The sequence below is a fragment of the Equus quagga genome, unplaced genomic scaffold (genome assembly GCF_021613505.1).
Source record: "Equus quagga isolate Etosha38 unplaced genomic scaffold, UCLA_HA_Equagga_1.0 160957_RagTag, whole genome shotgun sequence".
Lineage (NCBI taxonomy): Eukaryota > Metazoa > Chordata > Mammalia > Perissodactyla > Equidae > Equus > Equus quagga.
The window spans coordinates 7,469-34,261 of NW_025797131.1; the positions used below are offsets into that span (position 1 = coordinate 7,469).

Below are 26,793 nucleotides of genomic sequence, written 5' to 3' on the forward strand. Positions count from 1 at the left end.
ACTGTTTGCAGACAATATGATTTTATATATAGAAAACTCTAAAGAATCCATCAGAAAACTATTAGAAATAATCAACAACTACAGCAAAGTTGCAGGATACAAAATCAACTTACAAAAATCAGTTGTATTTCAATACTCTAATAATGAATTAGCAGAAAGAGAGCTCAAGAATACAATCCCATTTAGAATCACAACAAAAAAAATAAAATATCAAGTAATAGATTTAACCAAGGAGGTGTAAGACCTATACACTGAAAATTATTTACGTTATGTAATGAAATCAATGATGGAAGTGGAAAGATATTCCATGCACATGGACTGGAAGAATAAACATAGTCAAAATGCCCATACTACCTAAAGCAATCTACAGATTCAATGCAATCCCAATCAGAAGCCCAATGACATTCTTCACGGAAATAGAACAAAGAATCCTAAAATTTTTACATGGAACAACAAAAGACCCTGAATAGTGAAAGCAATCTTGAGAAAAAAAGAACAAAGCTGGAGGCATCACAATCCCTGACTTCAAAATATACTACAAAGCTAATAAAACAGCATGGTACTGGGAGGAAAACAGACACACAGAGCAATGGAACAGAATTGAAAGCCCAGAAATAAAACCACACATCTGCGGATAGCTAATATTTGACTAAGGAGCTAAGAACATACAACGGAGAAAGGAAAGTCTCTTCAATAAATGGTGTTGGGAAAACTGGAGAGCCACTTGTAAAAGAAAGTAGACCATTATCTTTTGCCATACATAAAATAAACTCAGAATGGAACAAAGACTTGAAGGTAGAAACTGAACCATAAAACTTCTAGAAGAAACTACAGGCAGTGCACTCTTTGACATCAGTCTTAAAAGGATCTTTTCAAACACATGTCTTCTCAGAAAAGGGAAACAAAAGAAGAAACAAACAAGTGGGACTTCATCAGACTAAAGAGTTCCTGCAAGGCAAAGGAAACCAGGATCAAAATGAAAAGACAACACATCAACTGGGAGAAAATATTTGCAGATCACATATCTGCCAAAGGGCTAATCTCCATAATACATAAATAACTCACACAACTGAACAACAAAAACACAAATAACTCAATCATAAAGTGGGCAGAGGATATGGACAGACATTTTTCCAAAGAAGATATATAGATGGCCAACAGGCACATGAAAAGATGTTCAACATCACTAATCATCAGGGAAATGCAAATCAGAACTACACTGAACTATCACCTTACACCCATTAGAATGACTATAATGACCAAGAAAAAAATAGCAAATGTTGGAGAGGACGTGGAGAAAAGGGAACCCTCATACACTGCTGGAGGGGATGCAAAGCGGTGCAGCCACCTCAGAAAAAAGTATGGGCATTTCTCAAAAAATTAAAAACAGAAATTCCATGTGACCTGGTTATTCCACTACTGGGTATTTATCCAAAGAACTTGAAATCAACAATTCAAAGAGACTTATGCACCCCTGTGTTCATTGCAGCACTATTCACAATGGCCAAGATGTGGAAGCAACCCAACTGCCCACCAAGTGATGATTGGATAAAGAAGATGTGGCATATATACAATGGAGTAGTACTCAGCCATAAAAAAGACAAAAATGTCCCATTTGCAACCACATGGATGGACCTTGAGGGTATTATGTTAAGCAAAATTAGCCAGACAAAGACAAACATTGTATGATTTCACTCTCATGTGGAAGATAAACAAACAGACAAAGAGAACAGTTTAGTGGTTACCGGGGGTCGGGGGTTGGGAGGTGGGCCTAAGGGGTGAAGGGGCACATTTATGTGATGACTGGTAAATAATAATGTCAAGTGAAATTCCACAATGTTATAAACTATTATAACCTCAATAAAAAAAAGGAAGGATACACGTAACACACACAGGGGTCACTCCTGGAACATTTGGAACTGGTGAGCAGAGGGAAGAACACTGCTGGGCCTCATAAAGTATCTCTTACATAAGCCCACCTCTCCAAGATCAGGAGACATAGATGACTCGCCTAGTACATAGACATAAGCACAGAGAAAGAGGCAAAATGAGTAGACAAAGGAATACATTTCCAGTAAGGAAACAGGACAAAGACCTAGAAAAATAACTAAATGAAACAGAAATAAACAATCTACCTGACATAAAGTTCAAACAAGGACGTTCACTGATCTTAGGAGAAGAATGAATGAACTCAGTGAGAACTTCAACAAAGAACTGGAAAATATAAAAAAGAATCAACCAGAAATGAAGAATAAAACACTTAAATGAAAAATTCGCTAGAGGGACTCAATAGGAGAGTGGACAATACAGAAAAACGAATCAGCAAGCTGGATGAAAGACCGGTGGAAATCACGCAAGCTGAACAGATAAAAGAACAAAGAATGCAAAAGAACAAGGACAATCTCAGGGACTCTGGCTGAACATCAAGCACACTAACATCCATATGACAGGTGTCCCAGAGGGAGACAAAGGGGCAGAGAATCTGTTTGAAGAAATAGTAGCTGTAAACTTTTCTAACCTAAGGAAGGAAATGGAGAGCACCAAACAAGCTAAACCCAAAGAGGACCACACCAAGACACATTATACTTAAAATGTCAAGAATTAAAGATAAAGAGAGAATCCTAAAAGCTTCAAGAGAAAGGCAACAAGTTACATACAGAGGAAACCCCATAAGGCTATCAGCTGTCTTCTCAACAGAAACTACAACCTAGAAGGGAGGGGCATGATATGTTCAAATTACTGAAAGGAAAAAACCTACAGCCAAGAATACTCTACCTGGCAAGGTTATCATTCAGAATGGAAGGAGAGGTAAAGAGTTGCCCAGACAAGCAAAAACTAAAGGAGTTTATCACCAAGAAATCAATTTTATGAGAAATTCTAAAGGACCTTATTTAAGTGGAAAAGAGAAGACCACAGATAGGAATCAGAAAATTATTTTTTAAAAAAAAAACAATAAAATCACTAGTAAAAGCAAATATACAGTAAAGGTAGCAGATCAACCACCTATGGAGGCCAAATGACAAAAGTACTAAAATTTTCTACTTCCATGATAAGAGGGTAACGGATGCACATACACAAAAAAAGAGATTAGATATATCGAAAACATAAAATGTGGGAGTAGAGGTGTAAAAGAGTAGAGCTCTTAGTATGATGTCAAACTAAAGAGACCATCAACTTAATATAGATTGCTATATACTTAGGTTATTATATATGAACCTCATGGTAATCACAAACAAGAAACCTATAATAAATACACAAAAAATTAAGAGAAAGGAACCCAAACATAACAATAAAGAAAGCCCTCAAACCACAAGGGAAGAGAGCAAAAGAAGAACGGAACAGAGAAAAACTACTAAAACACCCAGAAAAAAAGTAACAAAATGGAATAAAGTACATTCTTGTTAATGGCTACTTTTAACAGCAGGGAACTCAATGCTCCAAGCAAAAGGCATAGAGTAGCCAACTAGAAAAATAAAAACAAGACCCACATATGTGCTGCACACAAGAGACACACTTCAGACCTAAAGATACTCACAAATTGAAAGTGGAGGGATGGAAAAAGATACTCCATTCAAATGGCAAAGAAAAGAAAGCTGAGGGCACAAACTTACATCGGACAAAGCAGACTTTAAAACAAAAACTGTAACAAGAGACAGAGAAGAGCACTACATAATGATAAAGGAATAATCCAACAAGAGGATATAATACTTGTAAACATCTGCGCACTCAACATAGGAGCACCTAAATATATAAAGCAGTTATTAACAACATAAAGGAAGAAATAGACAGCAACACAATAACAGTAGGGGACTTGAACACTCCACTGACATCAGTGGAGAGATCATCCAAACAACAGATCAATAAGGAAACATTGGCCTTGACTGACGTCTTGGGGCTGAGGATGAGGTGGTCAGAGTCCATCTAGGAGGGGTAGGTATTGTCTAGGGTCCCCTGTGCATCCTGGAGCTGGCTTGCAGGGCTTGGAGCCCAAGGATGGGCATTGATTTGGGGGCCAGAATTTGTCTGTGGCACCCACACGGGAATTTTGAACAGACGAGAAATATGTTTGGGAAGCTTCTCAGGCAGTAACCTTCAGGACACATTAGCACATTCATTCAACAGGTTTTTATTATTCACCTGCTACCTGCTGGGTAGCAGGCATGTTCTTGTTGCTGGTAGCACATCCATGAGCAAGATGGAAAGAGGTCATGGATCCAAGGAACGAGTGGTCAGCTCAAGAGAGGGCAGACTTGGAGGTCTCTTTCCTTCCCACACAGATGGGGCTTTGGATTTCACTAATGGGAAGCTCTTAGATTGGTAAAGATAATTAAGTATTCTCCCATTAGAGATTTAACACAGTGGGGGAGGCTGGTATGCTTGGTGGCACCCATTCAAGGCTTATGAAAGACTCTGCAATGGCCTCAATTATCCTCGTATCCTACTATTGATACCCCTTATAATCTCCTCCCTTTGAACAGGTGCAGAAGCTGTGACTTACTTCTAACCAATAGGATATGGCAAAGCTGATGGGAAGTCACTTTTCTGATTACAATACATGAGACTGTCACTTCCGTCTTGCCAGCTGACTCTGTGTATAGACTTTCCCTCTTGCTGGCTCTGAGGAAGCAAGCAACCCCATAGAGAGGCCCACATGGCAAGGAACAGAGGGTGGCCTCCAGCCAACAGCCGGTGAGGAACTGAGGATCATAGTATGACAATTTGCCAGGAACTGCATCCCGCAAACAACCATGTGAGCTTGGAAGCAGACCCTCCTCCAGTCGAGCCTCAGATGAGACCATATCCCTGACTGACACATTGACTGCAGCCTTGTGAGAGGTCCTGAAACAGAGGACCCAGCCAAACTGGATTCCTGACCCACAAAAACTGTGAGATAATACATGTGAGTTGTTTTAAGTTGACAAATTTGTGTTATTTTGGCATCAGCAGTAGAAAACTAATACAGGGCTAGAAACCTCTAGAATTCTCCACAAAGATCAATGTGAATGCCTCTCACTCTTCTCCATTGGGGACAATTTCAGTGCCCTTGAAGGTAGGCTTCTTTTCAGGCCATGTGAGTCATCTGAGAAGGAGGGTGTTGACATCACTGCTCTAATTTTCTGCAAACCTCCATTCACACAAGGATTGCATTTTTGTGGCTCTTCATGCTTTTCTGAGTGCTTTGAGCTACATGGTCTCTTAAAAAAGCATTATCCCCATTGACACAGTTCAGAAGAGTCAAGTGATCAGCTCAGGTTCCCTTAACTACATAGTGACATGGGAGGGACTAGAAGCTGGGTCCCAGATGGCTCTGGCCTTGAGATGCTCTTGTTCTGGGCGAGGCTCTGTTCTCCCACTTGTCCACCAGGTTTCTGTCCATTGGTTGGAGCATGAGGTGGACATTTCATGATGGCTGCAGCCTCCACCCCAGGGGGACTCAGAGAAGCCATTCTACCCTGTTGCCAGAGGACCTCTGAGGAGGGAAAGCAGAGTCCTGATTCGAGAGACACGTGTTCTACACAAGTTCTGATTGTCAGCCAGTGCTGACCCATGGCTGCCATCAGGGAAGCAATGAAGTTAAATGAAATGAGCCAGACAGAGAAAGGCTTAACATCGTACCATCAAGGTCCATCCATGTTGTTGCCAAGGGACAATTTTGTCTTTTTTATAGCTGAATAGTATTCCCTCATATACATATATCTATACCACATTTTCTTTATCCATTCGTCAATTGATGGTCACTTGGGCTGCTTGCATGTCTCGGCTATTGTGAATGATGCTGCAGTGAACATAGGGGTGCATAAGTCTCTTTGGATTGTTGATTTCAAGTTCTTTGGGTAAATACCCAGTAGTGGGATGGCTGGGTCATATGGTATTCCTATTTTTAATTTTTTGAGAAATCTCCATACTGTTTTCCATAGTGGCTGCACCAGTTTTCTCTCCCCCCAGCAACGTAAGAGGGTTCCCTTTACTCCACACCCTCGCCAACATTTCTTAGTTTTTGTCTTGGTAATTATAGCCATTCTAACAGGTTTAAGGTGATATCTCGTTATATTTTGATTTGCATTTCCCTAATGATTAGTGATGAATATATTTTCATATGCCTCTTGGCCATCTGTATATCTTCTTTGGAAAAATGTCTGTTCATACCCTCTTCCCATTTTGTGATTGGGTTGTTTGGTTTTTTGTTGTTGAGTTCTATGAGTTCTTTTGGAAATTAACTCCTTGTCGGATATATGATTTGCAAATATTTTCTCCTGGTCGGTGGGTTGTCTTTTCATTTTCTTTCTAGTTTGCTTTGCCTTTAGAAGCTCTTTAGTCTGATGTAGTCCCATTTGTTTATTTTTTCTTTTGTTTCCCATGCCTGAGTAGACATACTATTCAAAAAGATGCTGCTAAGACCAATGTCAAAGAGTGTACTGCCTATATTTTCTTCTACGAGTTCTACAGTTTCAGGTCTTACCTTCAAGTCTTTGGTCCATTTTGAGTTAGGTGTAAGGTCCATTTTTGTGTATGGTGTAAGATAATGACTGACTTGCCTTCTTTTGAGGCTGTCCAGTTTTCCCAGCATCATTTATTGAAGAGACTTTCCTTTCTCCATTGTATGTTCTTGGCTGATTTGTCTAAGATTAGCTGTCCACAGATGGGTGGCTTTCTGTCTGGTCTTCAATTCTGTTCCATTATCCTGTGTGTCTGTTTTTGTGCCAGAACCATGCTGTTTTGATTACTATAGCTTTGTAGTATATTTTGAAGTCAGGGGTTGTGATGCATCTAGCTTTGTTCATTTCCTCAGGATTCCTTTGGCTTTTCCATGTCCTTAGTTGTTCCATATAAATTTTAGGATCCTTTGTTCTATTTCCATGAAGAATGTCATTGGGATTCTGATTGGAATTGCATTGAATCTGTAGATTTCTTTAGGTAATATAGATGTTTTAAGTATATTTATTCTTCCAATTTATTTGCATAGATATCTTTCTATTTCTTTATGTCATCATCCATTTCTTTCAATAACATTTTATAGTTTTCAGCATATAGGTCTTTCACCTACTTGGTTAAATTCATTCCCTGTATGTTATTCTTTTTATTATGATTATAAAAGGGATTGTATTCTTGAGTTCTCTTTCCTCTAGTTCATTATTAGATTATAGAAATCCAACTGATTTTTGTAAGTTAATTTTTTACCCAGCAAGTTTGCTGTACTTGTTGATTATTTCTTATAGTTTTCTGATGGATTCTTTAGGGTTTTGTATAAATAGAATCATGTCATCTGCAAACAGTCAGAGTTTCACTTCTTCCGTTCTGATTTGGAGATTGTTTATTTCTTTTTCTTGCCTAATTGCTCTAGCCAATACCTCCAGTAGTATGTTGAATAGGAGGGGCAAGAGTGGGCAAACTTGTCTTGTTCCTGTCCTCAGAGGGATGGCTTTCAGTATTTTACCATTGAGTATGATGTTGGCTGTGGGTTTTTCATATATGGCCCTTATTATATTGAGGCACTTTCCTTGTGTACTCATTTTATTGAGAGGTTTTTTCAAAAATAGATTATTGGATCTTGTCAAATGCTTTCTCTGCATCTATTGAGATGTTCATGTGATTTCTATTTTTCATTTTGTTATTTTGGTGTGTCACACTGATTGATTTGAGAGTGTTGAAGTGTCCCTGTGTCCCTGGTATAAATCTCACTTGATCATGGTGTATGATCCTCTTAAAGTACTGCTGTATTCATATTGCCAATATGCTATGGATGATTTTTGCATCATGTTCATCAGTGATATTGGCCTGTAATTTTTCTTCTTTTTATTGTCCTTGTCTGGTTTTGGGATCAGGGTGATGTTGGTCTCATAGAATGAGTTAGGAAGCATTCCATCTTCCTCAATGTTTTGGAATAGTTTGAGAAGGATGGGTATTAGATCTTCTTTGAATGTTTGGTAGATTTCTCCAGAGAAGCCATCTGGTCCTGGACTTTTGTTTTCTGGGAGTTTCCTGAATCCAGCTTCAATCACTTTACTTGCAATTGGTCTCTGTAGATTCTCTATTTCTTCTTGATTCAGTTTTGGGAGGTTGTATGAGGCTGAGAATTTATCGACATCTTCTAGGTTATCCAACTTGTTCGCATATAGTTTTTCATAGTATTCTCTTATAATCCTTCGTATTTCTGTGATATCTTTCTAATTTCTCCTAATTCATTTCTAATTTTATTTCTTTGAGCCTTCTCTCTTTTTTTCTTAGTGAGTCTGGCAAGGTGTTTTTTCAATTTTGTTTATCTTCTCAAAGAACCAGCTCTTAGTTTCATTGATCCTTTCACTGGTTTTTTGGTTTCTATTTCATTTTTGTCTCCTATGATTTTTATTATTTCCTTTCTTCTGCTTACTTTGGGCTTTGTTTATTCTTCCTTTTCTAGTTCTGTTATGTCTAGTTTAAGATTACTTATTTGAGATTGTTCTTGTTTGTTGAGGTGGGCCTGTATTGCTATGAATTTCCTTCTTAGGACCAATTTCCTGCAACCCATATGAGTTGATGTGATGATTTTAATTTTCCTTTGTCTCCAGATTCTTTTTCGTTTGTCCTTTGATTTCTTCATTGGTCCAGTGGTTGTTCAGGATCATGTTGTTTAATCTCCATATACTTGTGGTTTTTCCAGGTTTTTTCTTGTTGTTGTTTCTAGTTTCATAACATTATGGTCAGAAAAGAAGGTTGATATGATTTCTATCTTCTTAAATTTATTGAGGCTTTGCTTGTTTCCCAACATATGGTCTGTCTTTGAGAATGTTCCATGTTCACTTGAGAAGAATGTGTATTCTGCTGATTTTAGATGGAGGATTCTATTCATATCTATTAAGTCCATCTGACCTAGTTTTTTGTTTAGCTCCACTATTTTCTTGTTGACTTTCTTCTGGTTGATCTATCCACTAATGAAAGAGGGGTGTTAAGGTCCTCTACTGTTACTATGTTGCTGTTTCATCTCCTTTTATGTCAATTAATAGTTGCTTTATGTGCTTTGTGCTCCTGTGTTAGATGCATATGTATTTACATGTGTTATGTCCCCTTGGTTGAGTGTCCCTTTTATCATTATATCCTGCCCCTCTTTAACTCTCATTGCCTTTTTTATCTTGAAGCCCACTTTGATAGAAGTATGGTGACACATGCTTTCTTTTGTTTACCGCTAGCTTGGAGTATCATCTTCCATTCCTTCACTTTAAGTCTGTGTTTGTCTTTAGTGCTGAGATGTGTTTTCTGGAGGCAGCATATTGTTGGGTCTTGTTTTTTGATCCATCCAGCCAATTTGTGTCTTTGGATCAGGGAATTCAATCCATTTGCATTTAGAGTGATTATTGACATATGAGGGCTTAATGCTGCCATTTTATCACTTGTTTTCCAGTTGTTCTGTATTTCCTTTGTTTCTCATCCCATATATTTCAGACTACCTCCTAAGTTTGGTGGCTCTCTATGATGGTTTTCTCAGTTTTCTCTTTATTTGTCATTTGTGCCTCTGTTCTGATTTTTTGTTTATTGGTTACTGTGAGGTTTGTATAAAAGATCTCAAAGATGAGATAATCCATTTTCCGATAGATTCTTATTTGCTTAGTCTAAGCAGATTCCATCCCTTTCCTCTTCCCTGTCTAAGTTATTTTTATCACAACTTATCCCATTTTTTTGGTGTGAGTTTGTGGTTAAAATGAAGTGATTATATTTATTCTTGATGTTTTCCTTCCCTTATCTTTAATCTTATAATTAAGTGATTGCTAATCTGTTTTGATAGAGTTGGTATTTTCTGATTTTGCCCACCAATTTATCTCCTTGCTCTAGGCTTTGCAAACACTTTCTTTTTTTTTCAGGTATGAAAGCCTTCTTGATCACATTTGGTAGGGTGGGTCTTGTTACAATGAATTCTCTCAGCTTTTGTTTATCAGGGAAAATTTTTATTTCTTCTTCATATCTGAGGGATATTTTTGTTGGATAGAGTATTTCTGGCTGAAAATTTTGTTTTTCAGAATTTTGAATATTTCATTCAAAAAGATCTCTCCTAGCCTTGAAAGTTTCTGCTGAGAAATCTGCTGAAAGCCTGATAAGAGTTCCTTTGAAGATTATTTTCTTCTGCCTTGCTTCTCTTAATGTTTTTTCTTTGCCATTTACTTTTGCAATTTTTACTAAAATATGCCTTGGAGAAGGTCTTTTTACAATGACATAATTAGGAGTTCTATTAGCTTCTTTGACTTGTAACTCCAACTCCCTCCCCAAGTTTGGGAAGTTCTCAGCCATTATTTTGTTGAACAAGCTCTCTGCTTCTTTCTCCCCAGTTTTCCCTCATGAATACCTATAATTATTATGCTGCATTTCCTAATTGAGTGGGATAGTTCTTGAAGAATTTCTTCATTTCTTTTTAGTCTTAGTTTTCTCTCCTCCTCCATCTGAAGCATTTCTATATTCCTGTCCTCTAAATTGCTATTCTTTCCTCCATTATATCAGCTTTATTATTGAAAGACTTCAGATTTTTCTTTATTTCAATCATTGTGTTTTTCATCTCCAACATTTCTGATTGGGTTCTCTTTATAGTTTCAATCTCTTTTGTTAAGATTTCCCTCTGTTCATTAATTTTGTTCCTGATTTCATTGAACTGTCTTTTTGATTTCCCTCATAACTTGCTGCATTTTTTTCTGATAGTTATTTTGAATTCTGTCATTTAGTTTGCAAATTTCTGCACCTTCTGGATTGATTTCTGGTTGTTTGTCTTTTTCATTCTGGTCTGGAGCATTAATATACTTCATACTATTTGATGGGATGGATTTGTGCTTTTGCATGGTGATAGCAGATTCCGCCTGCAGCAACTGGGGACGCAGGGACAGGAGCTACATATTTTGAGCCCACCATGATTCCTATCAGCTGTGCCTGTCTGAGCCTGAAACCCTCCCTGTGGGCTCTCCCACTGAATGGGAAGGCAATCACACAGGGAGTTCAGGCCTGATGCTGCCTGATCCCACATTCCCGCCAACATGTACTATCCCCTTTGGGGCTGCAGAAGTACAATGGGCACTGGCGGAAGCCAGGAACTTGTTTGCCTGGTTATGCTGATTTGCTGCTGTCCACTCCTAGGTCACACCAGCCATTGTGTTTGGTGGGTGGGGCCTCCCCATTGGGTCAGAGCATGGGCCACTCCTCAGGGACCATGACGGTACTGTGGACTCTCCCGCTGGATAAGAAGGTGATGACATGGGGACTCAGGGCTGCCACCACCTGTACCCACAGTTACACCTAGAAGCACTCCCACCATCAGGGCCAAAACAGTGCTGGGGGCCTTCAGGCAGGAGAGCAGTCACAGAAGTGCACAAGGCTGCCAGTGGGCTGAAGAGTGCTCACCTATCTCTATCACCTTTCCGGGGGGGGGGGGGGGTATTCCACTCACCTTCAGATGTAAAGCTGCAAGGGTCTCAGGCATCCTGATGTGCTGTGTGGGTATCTTCCACTGTCCAATTAGTTGGAGTTCGAAGGGGGAGAGACAAAGGGAACAGCTCACTCTATCTTGTTGCTGATGTCACTCTTGTTTTGTGTTTTTTCACCTAATGAACTCTTCTCAAGATCTTTCCCTCCCAAGCACCTGGTGAGCATAATCAGCTTTTCCCTTTTACAGCTCATAGCATGTCCTTGCATGCATGCACCATAAGCTGTTTGACCATTCCCTGTGAATGGACATTTGGATCATTTCAAATCTTGCTCTTATAAAAGATACTACAAAGAATAACCTCGAACTTACATCATTTTGCATGTATGCAGGTGTATCTTTAAGATAAATTCCCAGACGTAAAGTTATCAGGCCAAAACGACATGCATTTGTAATTTTGATACATATTGCCAAATGGAGCTCCTTAGGGGTTGTGCCAGTTTACAGTCTCACCAGCAATGTAGGACAATCTGCACTAGGGGACAGTCTGGGTTCCACAGATGAATGGAGCAGAGAACTGTGAGATGAAAATAACACTCCTGGACAAGTGTGAATGGAAAGGACGGAGGAGCTGAGCTTAGACCTAGAGGCCTGGAGGAAATGGAGAAAGATGGATGGAGAGGAGGCCTGAGACTGTAGAGGAGGATTGTGAATCCATCTTACCTTGTGGAGCAAAGCATGAAGTATAAGAGTAGATATGTTAGCACAGAGTTTTCCAGTCAAAATAACCTGTTGATTGGGGAGCCTTTTTAGGTTCTGTCTGGATCCAGGAATCCCAGGGTGTGAGGTAGCAGGAGAGGGGCTGGGAGGGAGAGTATGAGCTGCAGCTGTAGGGGGAGAAGAGGGAAGAAGGAAGAGTGTGGCCAGGACCAGGTGCACAGGAAGGGTCCAGGAAGACCTGTCTGCATCCCCAGGGCCTCACACACTGCCTGAGGCATGGGAGGTGCTCAGGAAATGTCAGAAACACCAACCAAGCAAAGGAGCCAGGACACCATGAAATTCCTCTCCAGAAAACTGAGGCGTGCACCTGTTTGTCCCAGGGCCAAAAATGACTGGGCAGAACATCAGTGTGGGTGGGAGTGGACCCATCTATTGTCTGAAGCATGGTCTGAGTCAAATCAGATCCACTCTCTTGTCTTATCCTAGCACTTTCCTTTTAAAAAGTCATCTCCAATCCATCACTCAGCCAACAAATATTTATTGTGCATCTGCTATGTGACAGGCCCTGGTCTGTTGCAGGGGCTCCAAGAGCTAAATGATCACAGTCGCTGCCCTAGAGGATCTGAAACAAGTGCTCCTATGAATACATGAATACCAGTGTACCAAGTGCCATGAAAGAAAGGAGGGCTGGGCTCTGTGAGAGAGTGGACAGGGAGGCCTCACAGGGAGGTGACATTTAAGCTGAGATCTTCAGGATGGTAGAAAAAGGGAACAGCAACCCAAAGGGAACAGTGTGTGCAAAGATCTTGAGGAGGAAAGGTAGTTTAGGTATTTGAGGTAGAAGAAGACCAGTGTGGTGGGAGCTCAGGGTGAGAGGGATAAAGATGAGGCAGGGAAGGTAAGTAGGGACCAGAGGATGCAGTGCTGGGAAGCCACACCAAAGATTGATTGTTTTATTCCGAGCACCATTGGAAGGCATTAATTAAAGGTTTTAAGCAAGGGAGGGATGTGATCAAATTTATGTTTCAAAAAGATCGTACAACTGGGGAAAATGGGCCAGAGAGGTCATGAGTGACATTGGGAGACCTGGGGCACGGGGTGCTGGAGCTCACCCCACCCCTTCTCGACCCCAACATCTCATATTTGTATGAGTGATACATGACAACTTGGGAGATGATGTCACAGGATTTCCAAAGCCATCTTGTTCTGAGTGCCCCAAAGTGACTCCCTCTCAGCGTGGGGGCCCAGCTGCAGCCCTCAGGCCTGTGTCTCCAGAGGGCAGCCTGGGATCCAGCTGTCGGCAGAGGCAGGAGCTATGGGAAGTTTCCCACTGTGGCCGCTGAGGAGCTCAGGACTGTAATAGATTTAGTAGCACATGAGGAACTGGGATCCACCTGGGCTGAGTTACAGTGAACCAGATCACTTTGCAGCAGGACTTCTCAGAGCCTTTGGTTGGAAAGGTGCCTTGTGAGCCTTGAGGAAGGGCCTAGAATGCAGCGTGCTCCATGCTTATTTTGAAACTCTATTTTCCATTGAACATTTTGTTACCAAACTCACTCTGAGAAACTCTGCTCTAAATCGTTCCTGTTTGCTAATGGACACACTCAGTTCCTTCCTCACATCTCACAACCCTCAGGGACTGGAAAACCATCCTCTTTAATTACCAACAGGGAAATAGATCAGCTCAGTGTCTTGCACCCAGAGTGTTGACAGGGTCTCAGGTGTTAGTCTGGATCAACCAGGTAACCACAGAGGGCAGCCCAGCAACTGTAGGGCATCAGCTTCTGTCACCTCTGTTGCCCATGTTTTACAGACAGCAGCACCTGCATAGCCTACTCTGGATGTCACCGTCAATGGCCATGTCAGTTGATCTCTTTCCTTTTCTCATTATCTCTTATTGGCTTTGGAAGAAATGAGAAGTTGACTTCTTCAACCAAGAGCTTAGGGGCCCTATTCTATGAGGAGGCAACGGGCCTGGCATTTCTGGTCCCCAAGTCTTTATACGATGCTCACAGCCAGACCTGCTGAGGCCCATTTGTCTTCCTGGCTCTACTCTGAAGTGTGTGCTGCCACTGTCAGTGTTTTGTGCTGTCCAAGTGGTCATTTCTGCCCCCACAAAGTGGTGTTCTGACCCTGATGATGTGAAGGAGAAATACGGACAAAGAGAAGTAACCCTACAAACATGCTTCAGAAGATTGTGCTTTTATTCTATGTTATTGGTATGAGAGGGAACAGAGCCAAAATTCCACCTCCATGATCCCACAGGAAGAACAATCAGGAGAGTTATGCACATTTGAAGGGGGAAACTGAGGACAGATCTTCCTTTGAAGTGGCCAGAAAGACTCAGGCTTAGGCCACAGAAGCCAGGCCGATCTGGTTGTTGGCTCTGTCGAAGACGGTAAAGTACTGGCGGATGAAGACGTCACCCAGGATCCAGAGCTCTCCGCTGCTGGTGTCGAGGTCCATGCCCTCGAAGCCGCTGATGCAGCTGTCATCCTCCTGGAGAAAAGGAGGATAAAAACAGAGATGGGAAACAGACTCAGCGGTAACAGGAGCTGAGGTATCCGCATCAAGGACCATCGTCGACTTCATGGCACACAAGCAAGGAGGAGCTTCCTGGCTTGTGTGTGAGGACTCAGCTCTTCTTTGCCTGGGGTCTGCCTGTATGAGTTGTTCACTGCGCTTGGTTCCAGGGACCACTAGACATTGTCCAGTGTTTCTGACAGATGCACAAACCCTGACGTCAGCATGAGCTAAGGGGTTTAGGGGAACTCGCTGCTGGGAGGATTTTGGAAGCCCTGGTGACACAGCCTTTTCTGATTATTCTGATCCCTTCCAGTGGCGAGCTGTCAGTTCTTTTCATTCACTAGGTCACTGGCCCACAACCTTGGCTGCACATTAGAATCTCCTGGGGAGCTTTGCACCCACCACCCCAAACCACATTGGTCAGGGCTGACCCCCTACAAATTAATCAACTTCTTTGAGGGGGGGATAGCTCGACATCAGTACTACTTCCTGAATAATATTGACCCACTGAGCAAGAGGAGTTTTCTACTTGCATTATCATAGAAAGAAGGAGTTGGCCTGTGGCTCATTTGACTAAAGATTTGTCACTTGGTAGAGACAGCAGGGGTGCCATAAGCCCTGACCCTATGGATGTTAGGATCACCATTTAACCAACCATTTGTAGCATTGATGGTCAATATCATGTGACTACCCCAACCACACTCTGAGCATGAGGAAAACTGCACATCAGACTAAGAAACTGTGGCTAAAACAGGTTACAACTGAGGCCGGCTTGGTGGCACAGTTGTTAATTTCGCACATTCTGCTTCGGTGCCTGCATTTTGCCCGTTAGGATCCTGGGTGTAGACCTACGTACTGCTTGTGAAGCCATGCTGTGGCGGGCATCCTACATATAAAGTAGAGGAAGATAGGCATGGATTTTAGCTCTGGGCCTGTCTTCCTCAGCAAAAAGAGGAGGATTGGTGACAGACGTTAGCTCAGGGCTAATCTTCCTCAAAAAAAAAAAAAGAAAGAAAAAAACAGGTTGCAACTGGCTCAGAATCAATGGGCTGGTAATTGAGAAACAAAGCAAGGATGCAGCGGTGCAACTAGAAATCTTATTTTCACGTCACCACTGTTTGTCACACTTTTCCCCTTGGGGACGCTGCATCCAAAGTCTCATTCACACGTTTAATTTGAACGTATTCTTTTCTCCAGCAGCTGTCCAGAGCAGATGTCAGCTTCAGCTTGTGGAAGTGCACTTTCCCTTATGCAAAGGGGGAATATGTGTCCAAATTCTATGGGGGCACATGTAGGTGGGAGGCCCAGAGGCCCCTTACCTCTAGGATGTAGGCACTGGGACGCAGAGGAAACTCAACGCCGTTGAGGGTAAAAACGATGTCAGGCAGGCTGTAGATGGATGAGCAGCTGATCACCCCCTGGAAAGAGTGAGGGTTGGAAGGGATTGCCTTCCTTCTGCATGGCGGACCCACCACCTCGGTCTATAATGGGGCAGTCAAGTCTCACTTACCTCACCAGAGGAGTCCTCGCTGAACCCAAGGTAGCTCTGGATAGTGTCAATGGCAGAGGTTGGGCCAGCCAGCAGAGAGGTGCCAGTGTCAACAATGGCCTGGCAGCCCCCGCTGCAAGCGATGGACTCTCTGTTCACAGTGACGCTGAAAGCAAGATGCAAGAGAGGGTCCCCTGAGCCTCCAGGGAAAACATCTGCCCAGGGAGGAACCAAGTCACCCCAGAGGGTCCCTCTTCCCCATCTGTTGGCCAATAGATAAAATTTCAGCTTCTCTCCTTCACGCCCTCATTCATTCATTTACTCAACAGATCTTCACTGAGTGTCTACTCTGTGCTAGGCCTGGGAGATGAAATTCCAGATGAGGCAACCTCACAGTTTCTGGTTGCAGAGAGCTCACAGTCTATATGGGAAAATAAATTATGACAGAAGAAGAGCCGCATGAGCAGGGTACAGGACAGGGGAACAGAAACACAATCCAGGGTGAGGGTGCTGGAGGTAAGGAGCAACCAGGGAGGGCTTCCCAGGGAAGCAAACAGCCCAATGTGGCCAAGGAGATGAAGAGCTGGAGGAGGACGCACAAGGCAGAGGGGAAGGCATGCAAGGAGGGATGGAGAGGAGAGGAGCAGGGGTGGAAGTGGGAGGAACTGAGGAAGTTTTAGCACGGCTGGGGCAGACGTGAGCGGACCGAGTGTCCCAGTTTGCCCAGGACTGTCCTGGTTTTAGAACTGAAAGTCTTGAGTCCCAGGAAACTGCTGACACCTGGGAAACCTGGAGTCACCCTAGCAGGCCAGCCGGGGGAGGAACAGCGGGGGAATGAAGCTGCATGGAGGAGGGGTATCCCAGAAGGCGAAGAGGGTAAGGAAGGGGCTGAAACAACTTCTTAGCCATTTTGCCCTGTCCCTAGACTGAAAGTGACATTTTTCCTGGAGTGGGAGGAGCGTGTGCCAGTTCTTAGTTCCTCTAAATGCCAAGACGTGTGGACTGTTGAGTCTCCAGCTGTCCTCAGGGATGCTGGTATCCCGTGTCCATGAGCAGAAGGAGAGTGGCTGTCTCATCCTTGCAGAGCATCTGGGGTTCCAGACAGCTCTCCTCCTCCAGGGAGGGGCCTTTCTCAGCGTCTCTCTGGCTTGGCCAACTTCCACCTTCTCCTCCTGGGGTACGTTTCCCTGGCTGGTTGTTCCAGGGGGATTCTGGAAAGCTTAGTTAACTAGGAGTCTATAAGGAAATGAGATCTGAGGCCCACGCCAGGACAGTGCCCATCCACGGCCATCTCACCTGTCCATGGTGATCTGCCAGTAACCCTCGTTAGAAACAGGCACCCAGTGCAGGCTTCCAGTGTAGTAGGAAGGATCGATGCCACCGAACATCACCACACTGCCACTCTCGTCATCGCTGTTGAAAGTTGGGGGAAAAGACAGGAATTCACTTATTCAACTGAACATCTGCTGTGGGCGTCCTAAGAGATCCCCTTCACTGGGCTCTTGCCAGTGCCAGGAGCTGTGCTGAGTGTGACGGACAGGGTTTCATTCAATCCTCACATCAACACCCAAACAGTGGACACTATTATTCTTGGTTCCACTAGACAGTGAGGAATCTCAGGCTCATAGAAGTGAGGCGATGTGCCCAAGGTCACACAGCCTGGGGGTGCCAGAACCAAGATGAGAACCCAGGTCTTTCTGGTTCCAGTGTTGTGGTTCCACCACACCCTCACTCTCGTTGCTGTGGGGACCTCAAGAGAAGTGAATGTGGGACAGCGTTTGCTCTTGAGAACTTGATAGTAGAGTTCTCTGGTTCTCAGCCAGGGGCAGCTTTGCCCCCAGGGGACATTTGCCAAGGTCTGGGGACATTTTTCATTGCCATGATTGGGTTGGGGTAGGAAGTGCCACTGGTGTCTGGTATGTAGAGGCCATGCAGCCTGCTCAACATCCTACAATGCACAGGACAGCCCCCCACAGCAAGGAGTTGTGTGTCCAAAATGTCCACAGTGCTGAGATCGAGAAGCCCTGATCTAGTTGGGGAGAGAAGATGGCCCCAAGAAGTCTCTAAGTCCCATAAGGGCAGAGGATGTTTAGGAGCTGACTTGAATGTTAAGAGACCAAGAGGATAAAAGAGTCCACATGTTTTAGATTTCCTCCTTGTTACCGGAATATTCAGTTTCTGAATCTCTGCAGATTCTGGTTAGATAGGGAGGCAAATGTGGATGATAATAAGAAATGAATCATCAAAGTACTGGCCACAGAAAAATCATTTTGCTCACCTCAGCCTACATCAACTTTCCTGTAAACATCTGACAGTATAATGCAACACAATGAGTGTAGAGCACAAGAGTTCACAATTGAAGAATAATATCAACAATGACCATGGCTTCAAAAGAGAAGGATGAGAGCCTCAGAGGAAAGCTGAGTGCCTCGGGAAACTGACGACACCCTCAGATATTCCTGCATAACCTCGACTCAACCAAAACCAACACTGGTTTATTCTTTATTCATTCTTAGAATTAACTCATAGTCACAACTGGAACCTAGGTTTTGTTAACAAATGACATAATCTTGCGTTCATCATTTGTTTCACTGCTTAAGATATATGTCTCCATCAAATCTTCTTTTCATCACTATGGAATTTTGGCCCCTGTTTTTAGTAGATTCATTTTAAATTGTGGTCTTTGGGGGGGCCAATGATGAGGGGACTGGGGCTAGAGAGCAAATGACTAGTGACATTTGAGTTGTGTAAGTTAAGGTGACAAAGACTCAGCTGGTAAATGAGATGAATGAAGATGCTTCATCAGAGAGAGATTTGGCCCCATTCTCTCCAAAGCTACACCTCTCAAGCCTTAGACACTGACCTTTCAAATCCCATGCTGACTGAGACCCTCTCTCCCCACCCAGCGCCATACAGCCCTCCTCTGGGTCAGGTGACCGTGACCTCCCTGCCCAACTTACGAGCTCAGGTAGACGGAGAAGAGGTCTTGGGAAACCAGACCCTGGTCCCACATGTTGTCAAAGACGGGAGTGGCCCCGGAGGCGGAGATGCTGGGGTAGGCGAGACCCAGGATGCCGTCAAAGGGAGCGTAGTACAGGAAGGAGCCGGGCTCTGTCTCGCTCAGGCCGAAGATCTGGTTGGTGTCCTCGATGCCTCCGACCTGAGTGGGGGGGACCAAGATGTCCACAGTCAGCTTGTGTTGACTGAGCCCTGCAGGGCACCAGCCCTGGGCACAGAGTGTCCCTGGTTCATCTCATGTAGGACTTGTCTTCTTGGGCATAGGGCTGGAAGGAGGGGAGAGGGATGGTCTCTGGGAATGCTTCTTATTCTGCTGAAAGTAACCACTGTGGCTGATCTCCAGATGGACACAGTCTGCGAATTGGTGTGAGAATTTGCTGCAGAAAACACGGGTCCTTTGTGTTCCTGTGTCTAATGATGGGATACAAAGCAGACCCCAGGCAAATTAGAGCCCTTGATCCCAGCCACACCGAAGAGGGGGGGTGGCTTTGAAGCTTTAGAAGTGGAAGGGGCAGCAGGCCAAAGGCAGAGAAAGAGAAGGAGGTGCTTAAAGAGAACTAAGCCTTTTCCTACCTCGCTCCCCAATCCATAGTATTCAGCTTGGGTCGGGCTGAGGACAGCTAATAGCTCCAGGTGTAGCACCTCCTTACCCACTACTATCACACCTAGAAATGTCTGTGACATCTCTGCCACCTCTTCACCTTCCTCCCCCAGCCAGATTACTTTGGTGTCACTGAGATCCATATTGATGGAATGAGCCTATTCTGGGGGTGCATTGTGGCCCCCAGGGTCCCCAGAAGCTGGCCCTAGGGCTGAGCAGGAAGAGGTGGTGTGCCAGCAGGCACCCACCCTGACAGTGTCGTATCCAAGGACGCCTGTCATGCTCCCGGTACCGTAGGTGATGGAGACCGACTCACTGGTAGCCCGGTAGGTGGAGGAATCCTCAGGATTGAAGCGGTTGTGGTCGGCTGGGAGGACAAGAAGTGACATCATCAACCTCAAAACCCAAGCAAGAATCGTGGCCAGTGATGTCTTTCTGGGGGTGCTGCCTTGGTTTGGGGTGGGGCTTTGGAGTGGAAAGGTGCCCTTTCCCCATATGTTGGAGCCCAAACATCTCCAGGTTATGTTCCTGCCTGGTTGGACCAGTTGGCACCGACTGCCTGATGGAAGGTCCCCAGCCAACCCCACAGTCCTCCTAAGGACCCCAGGAAAACACTGAGCAGAGCGAGCCCACGGCTGCCCATGGCAGGAGCCCATTCACAGCACACTGCGAACAGCCCATGACACAGCTACAATGTCACGGTCACAGCTTTACAATGCTACAGCTCAAATTATGAAGGGGAGGATTCCAGGGGCCCCTCCACTGAATTAAAAGTCAGGTTAAAAAGCTGACAGAGGAAGGAACTGGAAACACTGTCCATGACTCCCAATGACAAACTCTCTTCCTTAGAAAACCAATGATTTTTCTTTTAAAAGTGAGATCATGGTTCTCCTCAGTCATGCTTTTGAATCACTTTGTTTGTGAAGCTCTTGACCCTGCTGTCTCTCCTGTAGCCCTTTAGCCCCAAGACCCTTTGGGTCCCCTGGGCTGTGGTTGTTCAGGAGAGCTGCTATCTGCCATTGGACTGAATCCCTTTGGGGGCAGGGACGATGTGTGATTCACCCTCTATCCCCAGGGCACCTAATCCCAGTGCTGGGCATGTAGCTACTCAAGATATGCTTGCAGAGAGAATCCCTGAGGGGCTCCAGCAGGCTTGAAATTGGATCTATTAGAAGCCCCTGAGTGTTCAGTGCTCCCAGGTGAGCGGGCCCTGGGGTCCCGGGCAGGGCCAGGCACTCACAGCAGGCAAGACTGGAGCAGTAGGTCGAGGGCACCCACAGGTTGGAGGAGCCGGTGTCAAAGATGACAGTGAACTCCTGAGGGGGAGTTCCGATGCTGATGGTGCCGAAGTACGCCTCCTGCGGGGTGGGGACAGCACAGGTCACTCCCCATCCTGGGACTCCCCAGGGAGCAGGACCTCGTGGGGCTTCCCCTCAGCTCCCCACCCTCACTGCTCTCCTTGCCTTTCTCTCCCTGTCCAGTGCATCCATCCTTCAAAGCACAGCCTCGCCTCCCCTCCTCCTTGACGTCTTCCCTGATTGCATCCCTGTTACCCTCTGTCTGTTTCTTCTAAGCACCATCAACAGCTAATAAGAATCTGCTGTCCCCTCTTCAGCTCTCCTCCTGAATGTCTTAGTCGTGCCATTCCAGAGAACACACCGTCTCAGAGGACAATAGGTAACCTGATAGCAGCCAGCAGAGTAAATGCTGAAATGCTGATTCAGTAAAATGTCGATCAGGAGATAAAGAAGTCAGGTAAAGATGGAAACCGCTGGAGATATCTTGTTCCTAAATCAAGGTGTGTACAGTGGGTTTTGAGAAAGGGCTTTTTTTTTTTTTTTTTTTGTCAGGATTTTTATTCTTAGTGGCAGCCCTGTCTCCCTTGCCAGCAGGTCTAGCCACGCTGGTCTGGCTCTTCTTTGATGATGACAAGCTCGTTCCCATCCCAGGGCCTTTGCACTTGCTATGCCTACACAAGGAAAATCTTTCTTCTGGACCTTTCCTTGGTCTGCTCCTTCTCTTTAATCATTCAGAGCTCTAGTCAAAGATCACCTCCACCAAGAGGCCCTCCCTGACCACTTCATGTAAATTTGCCCTTCCTCAATTCTTCTTCTTTCCATTAGTCTAACTAATTGAGTTTTCTTTTCATCTCTTGTCAATACATGACATTATCTTGCATACTTATTTATTTGTGTCTTATTTGCCTTCTCTTCTATAATAAAGCTCCAGGAACTTGGCTTCTTCATCACTGTTTCCTTACCTCCGTGCACAGAGCCTCTGGCACATAGGAGATGCTTCATAAATATTTGTTAAGTGAATAAATGGACTGACTTTACCAGGCTCTTACCAAGAGCCAGGCCCTGTGCTAAGCCTCCAAAAAGCCATTACTTTGTTAGTTACTCACAACAACCCTCTGGTGGTAGATATCTGGGGTGCTGTTTGACAGACGAGCAAACTGGGGCTCGCTCTAAGAATTTAAATGACTTGCTGAAGGTCACGTGGCTCGGAACCATTAGAGTCCAGATTCGCACCAGGTCTGGCAGATTTCACAGGCTAAGTTCTTAACCACAGGCAACAGTGCTTCCTATTGTTGACCCTGTGCCCTCACACAGGTGACACACAATATCTACCACAGGGCAGGGTGTTGCCATTGGGTCCCAAATGGAAGAGTCAGCCAGCTTCCTGAAACTCCACACTGATCGTGTCAACCCCCCTGGTTAAGATGATTCAGTGGCCATGAGAACACAGACCTCATCAGAGACTCTGATCTGGCTCCACCCACCGACCCCACAGGCCTCACTCTGCGCCTCCCTCCCTCTCTGTTCTCCCTGAACACTGGCCTCCTTTCTTCAAATGCACTCTGCTCCCTGCTGTCTCAGGGGCTGGCAGAAGCTGTCCTGCTCTCTGGGACTCTTTTCTGTCCTCTCCAACCCCTGCTTCTCCTTCATTACCCCAGAGAGGTGTCCCTGCCCGCCACCTGCCACCCTCTCACAGTGTCACCTTCACTGCATAGCCCTCAGTCTGGCTGTACTTTGCATTGATGGTGATGCTCAGTGATGATGGTCTCTCCCTACTAGACTGGGAGCCCCATAGGGTAAGGGCTGTGCCTGGTTTTGTTCCCTGCTGCTTTCCCAGGGCCCAGCACGGTGCCTGGCACATAAGAAGGTGCTCTTCATCTATAAACACTGAATGAATGAATGAACGAACAAATGAAAGAGAGCAACGTCTCTGACTGTCAGATTTCCTGCCTTTCCTGTGCCTCTGAGATCCAGGGAGCAGACCCCTGGGTTACTTCCTTGGGGCTTAGAGCCTGGTCAAGCTTCCATGACCCCTGACACCTCCTCTCTCCTCTGAGCCAAGTCCTCGGAGCTGCACCCCCACACCACCTGCCCTGCACTCACATCCATGTAGTTCTCCAGGGGCTGGGTGTCCGCCAAGGTGGCGGCCTCCTTGGGGAAGTACTTGCTGGCTGGGTTGCGGGGATGCTGCTTGAGGAAGTCCTCCAGCAGGCCATTCTCGCGCAGGTTCTGCCTCAAGGACTTCTTTTTGACAAGTGGAACCCTGTGGCAGAGCATTTGCAAATGGGATGGTTTGGAGGAGGAAGTATAATTGGGGAAGGAGCCTACTCATGGGGTGCTGTGGAAGGCCCTGAAGGTAAAGGAAGCTTGTCCAAGAGAGAAAGAAGGAAGGAAGTCAAGAGGGCAGATGCTCCCATTTTTTCTACCCTGTTTCAAAGAGGTTCAGTGGTTGCCCAAAGTCGCCTGGCCCAGTGATGGAGCTGGGAACCAAAGCCGCACTGGACTTGAGGACTGGGGCTGTTAACCACATCTACAGGACTGCCTCCACAAAAGGGCAGAGAGAGAGACAAGAAAGGAGACTCAAGTTGAGGGAACACAGGAAGCAGTTGTATGAAGGAAGAATGGAAGAAGAAAAATAAGGGAGGAAAAGAAGACAGGGTGACAGGCAGTGAAGGGAAGCAGCTCCTTGGAAGCTGTTCTTCATGCCTTTTGTCCCCCAGACTCACTTGTAGATAAGGCACTCAGAGAGCGCCACCAAGCTGAGCAGCAGCAGCCACTTCATGGTTCTTCCTGGGTCCCAAGTCTCCAGAGAAGGGAAGAAGGGTGGAAGGCGTATAGCAGAGGAAGGAGCTGCTCCTTATATACAGCACAAGTCCTCGGGAAACCTGCCTTATCAGCCTCCAAACGTCACCCATTATCCTAACCCCAAACAGAAAGGTTGCCGATAAGATTGTCCCTGCCCCTGTGCCATGTTCTGAGAAGTTTCCATTTGGGCAGCTTTCCATTGTAACCACATCCCACGATTAGGATGCACCTGCAGAGAACAAGAAATGGAGAGTTGGCTTATTTCTCAAATAATGAAAAGAGGCTGCATGGAAGCTTGTCAAGCTGAATATTTTGACAAAGTTGGTCTAAGGTGCACTTAACCTTGAACAGATGTCAAAGGAGCTCAGTGTACCCTGATTTCTCCTGGTGAGACAGATGCTGGGATTCTTGGTGAGCCAACCCCACTTAGCAATGGGCCACTTTCCTGTAGCTGCTAACCCAGAGCACATTTGTGGGTCAGTGGTTTGGGGAATCAGGACCGACCTCCCCACAGAAATGTCATTATGTGGGGTTCTTGGGTGTCTAACTAGCCTATGGGCCTTATTATGCTCTTGCATAATATTATGCTTATGACAATGGGGCCGAGTCCTGGGACAGTGGTGCGTGCAGTACAGAGGAAGAGGAGGGAGCGAAACAAGTGGAAGAATGCTGCGTTCCTTTCCTGGAGGAAGCACACTTAAAAGAGGCCAGGTTTGTCTTTGGAATCTGTGCCCCTCACTTTCTGTACCCCTTCTCTTCCTACTGCTCTTCTCCCACGCTCTCAGGTTGCTGGAAGCCTCCACCTTTGAGATTCCACCTGGGTCTGACTCTCCCAGGAGCCCCATGCTTAAAACTTGCCTGAATCAGCTGCAATGGAGCAAAGCAACCTGGGAAAATTCATACTAGTGGGTGAATGACTTAGAAAGCTTGTCTTCTTAAAAGAAAATGCCTCCCAACCAATGGATTCTCTATTTTGTGGGATTTATCCAGTGGAGTGAAAACCAATTGAAGAATTGTGGAGGAGGGAGATCACCAGTCATTAGCTAGCCATATCTGGGGATGGGGTTCTGAAATCAGATTCTTATGAAGAGCTCTGGCTCCAGGGTCAGAGTTTGAATCCCAGCCCTGACTCTGAATAGCTGTAAGACCCGGGACTGGTGATCCAGTCTCCCTGAAACTCAGGTTCCTCATCTGTGAAGTGGGATTAATAGTACCACTAATTTCATAGGTTTGTACGAGGACTAAATATAAAGTGCTGACGAGCCACACACACAGAGCAGATGAAATGAAAACAACAGTCAACACCAAGTGCTGACGAGGATGCTGAGCACGTGGGACTTTCCTACAGTGCAGGTGGGAGGGGAGAGGGCATAGCCGCTGTGGAAAACAGCTGAGCAGTTTCTTATAAACGTGCAGTTACACTCAGCCATCTTGCTCCTGGCTATTTACTGAAAAGAAATGAAAAATATATGTCCCCACAAAGACCTGCAAGCAAATGTTTATAACAACTTTTTTCATAACTGCCCCAAACTCGAAACAACACGACTGTCCTTCAGCTTGTCCCTGGATGAGCAAGTGGTGGTGCAGCCGCACGGGGGACGAGCCGTCAGCAGTAGAGACAGAGGAGCTGCCGGGTGAATCTCACGAGTGTTGTGCTGAGTGAAGGAGGCCAAACCCCAAAGGCAACACTTGTAAGATTCTGTTTATGTGGCATCTGGAAAAGGCAAAATACTAAGAACGTAAAACAAGTCTGAGACCGAGGGAAGAGGCTGACTACAATGGGGCACAGGGGAAATTTTTTGGGTGGTGGAAATGTTCTATCTCTAGATTGTACACTTAAAAGGGCAAATTTTATTCTGTGACAAGAGACCTGATGCCCCTAACTTCACAGCAGGTGACAGGCTCAGCCAGTGACGGCCACACGGTGGGGTGAAGGGAATGGATACCAGGCTCTGCCTGTGGAGGCTCCTTGGAGGGGACAAACGTGTTCATTTCAAATGAAATGTGATACCATCAAAGGAAATGAAGAAGAGAACACCCACTCATCATCTCTGCTTCCATTTTGGTCCTTTGGATCCAGGAGTAAAATCTGTCCACAGTCTTCTTTTCTCTTCCTTTTTGGGAGACGGGAGTGACGAATTTGGAAGGTGAGACGAGGCTCCGAGGAGCTGAGTGAGGACTGTGAACATTTCTCAGACCCCCTGGGTGCTGAGCCCTCCAGACAGGCTCTTTGCTGTCATCCTGGGGGTGAGGGTGGGGTGGCCAGAGTCAAACTAGGAGGGGTAGATAGTGTCCACGCTCCACTGTGCACCCTGGAGCTGCTTATAGGCTTGGAGCCCAAGAATGGGCATAGATTTGGGGGCATATGTTGTCTGTGGGATCCATACAGGAATTTTGAACAGAGGAGAAATATTTTTGGGAAGCAGAAGGAAGACTGCCCAGGCAGGAACCTGCAGGACCCATTCACCCATTCATCCAACACATTTCTATTATACACCTGCTACCTGCTAGGTAGTAGGCATGTTCTAGTCACTGGGAGCACATCCATGAGCAAGATGGAAATAAGCTATGCCTTCAAGGACTTTGTTGTTAGCTCAAGAGAGGGCAGAGAGGGGAGGGTTCTCTTCTTTCCACTCAGATGGGGCTTCAGGTAACACTACTGGGAAACTCTGGGATTGGTGAAGATAATTGTCTTCCCATATGAGACATTTTAACACACTGAGGGAGACTGACATGTTTGGTGACACCAATTCCAGGCTTTTGACAGACTCTACAATGGTCCCATTTACCCTTGTCTCCTGATATCCATGTCCCTTGTAATCTCCTCCCCTTGAACATGTGCAGGACCTGTGATTTGCTTCTAACCAGTAGGATATGGCAAAGCAGAGGGGATGTCACTCTTGTGATTACATTACACGAGATTGTTACTTCTGACTTGCCAGCAGACTCTGTAATGGACTCT

At 45.2% G+C, this 26,793-nt stretch overlaps 1 protein-coding gene across 1 annotated transcript; it reads right to left on the reverse strand.

Moving 5' to 3' along the window:
* Positions 1–14,443: 14,443 nt before the first annotated feature.
* LOC124233215 (pepsin A-like) lies at positions 14,444–23,808 on the reverse strand. Its single transcript, XM_046650381.1, has 9 exons — positions 23,753–23,808; positions 23,130–23,289; positions 20,969–21,086; positions 19,977–20,095; positions 19,070–19,269; positions 17,406–17,522; positions 16,131–16,275; positions 15,940–16,038; positions 14,444–14,593 (listed from the first exon to the last, which is right to left on the reverse strand). The coding sequence occupies exons 1-9, from the start codon at positions 23,806–23,808 to the stop codon at positions 14,444–14,446; spliced, it is 1,164 nt and encodes a 387-aa protein (XP_046506337.1).
* Positions 23,809–26,793: the final 2,985 nt, after the last annotated feature.

What these genes read in the sequence shown, in the direction of transcription:
- LOC124233215 (XM_046650381.1), bottom strand. Translation starts at nt 23,808, where the DNA reads ATGAAGTGGCTGCTGCTGCTCAGCTTGGTGGCGCTCTCTGAGTGCCTT. An exon ending in TTGGATACGACACTGTCAGG is followed by an intron (nt 19,270 to 19,976) that starts GTGGGTGCCTGC and finishes CCCCCCACTCAG; the next exon opens with GTCGGAGGCATCGAGGACAC. An exon ending in TGGCAGATCACCATGGACAG is followed by an intron (nt 16,276 to 17,405) that starts GTGAGATGGCCG and finishes TCTTGCTTTCAG; the next exon opens with CGTCACTGTGAACAGAGAGT.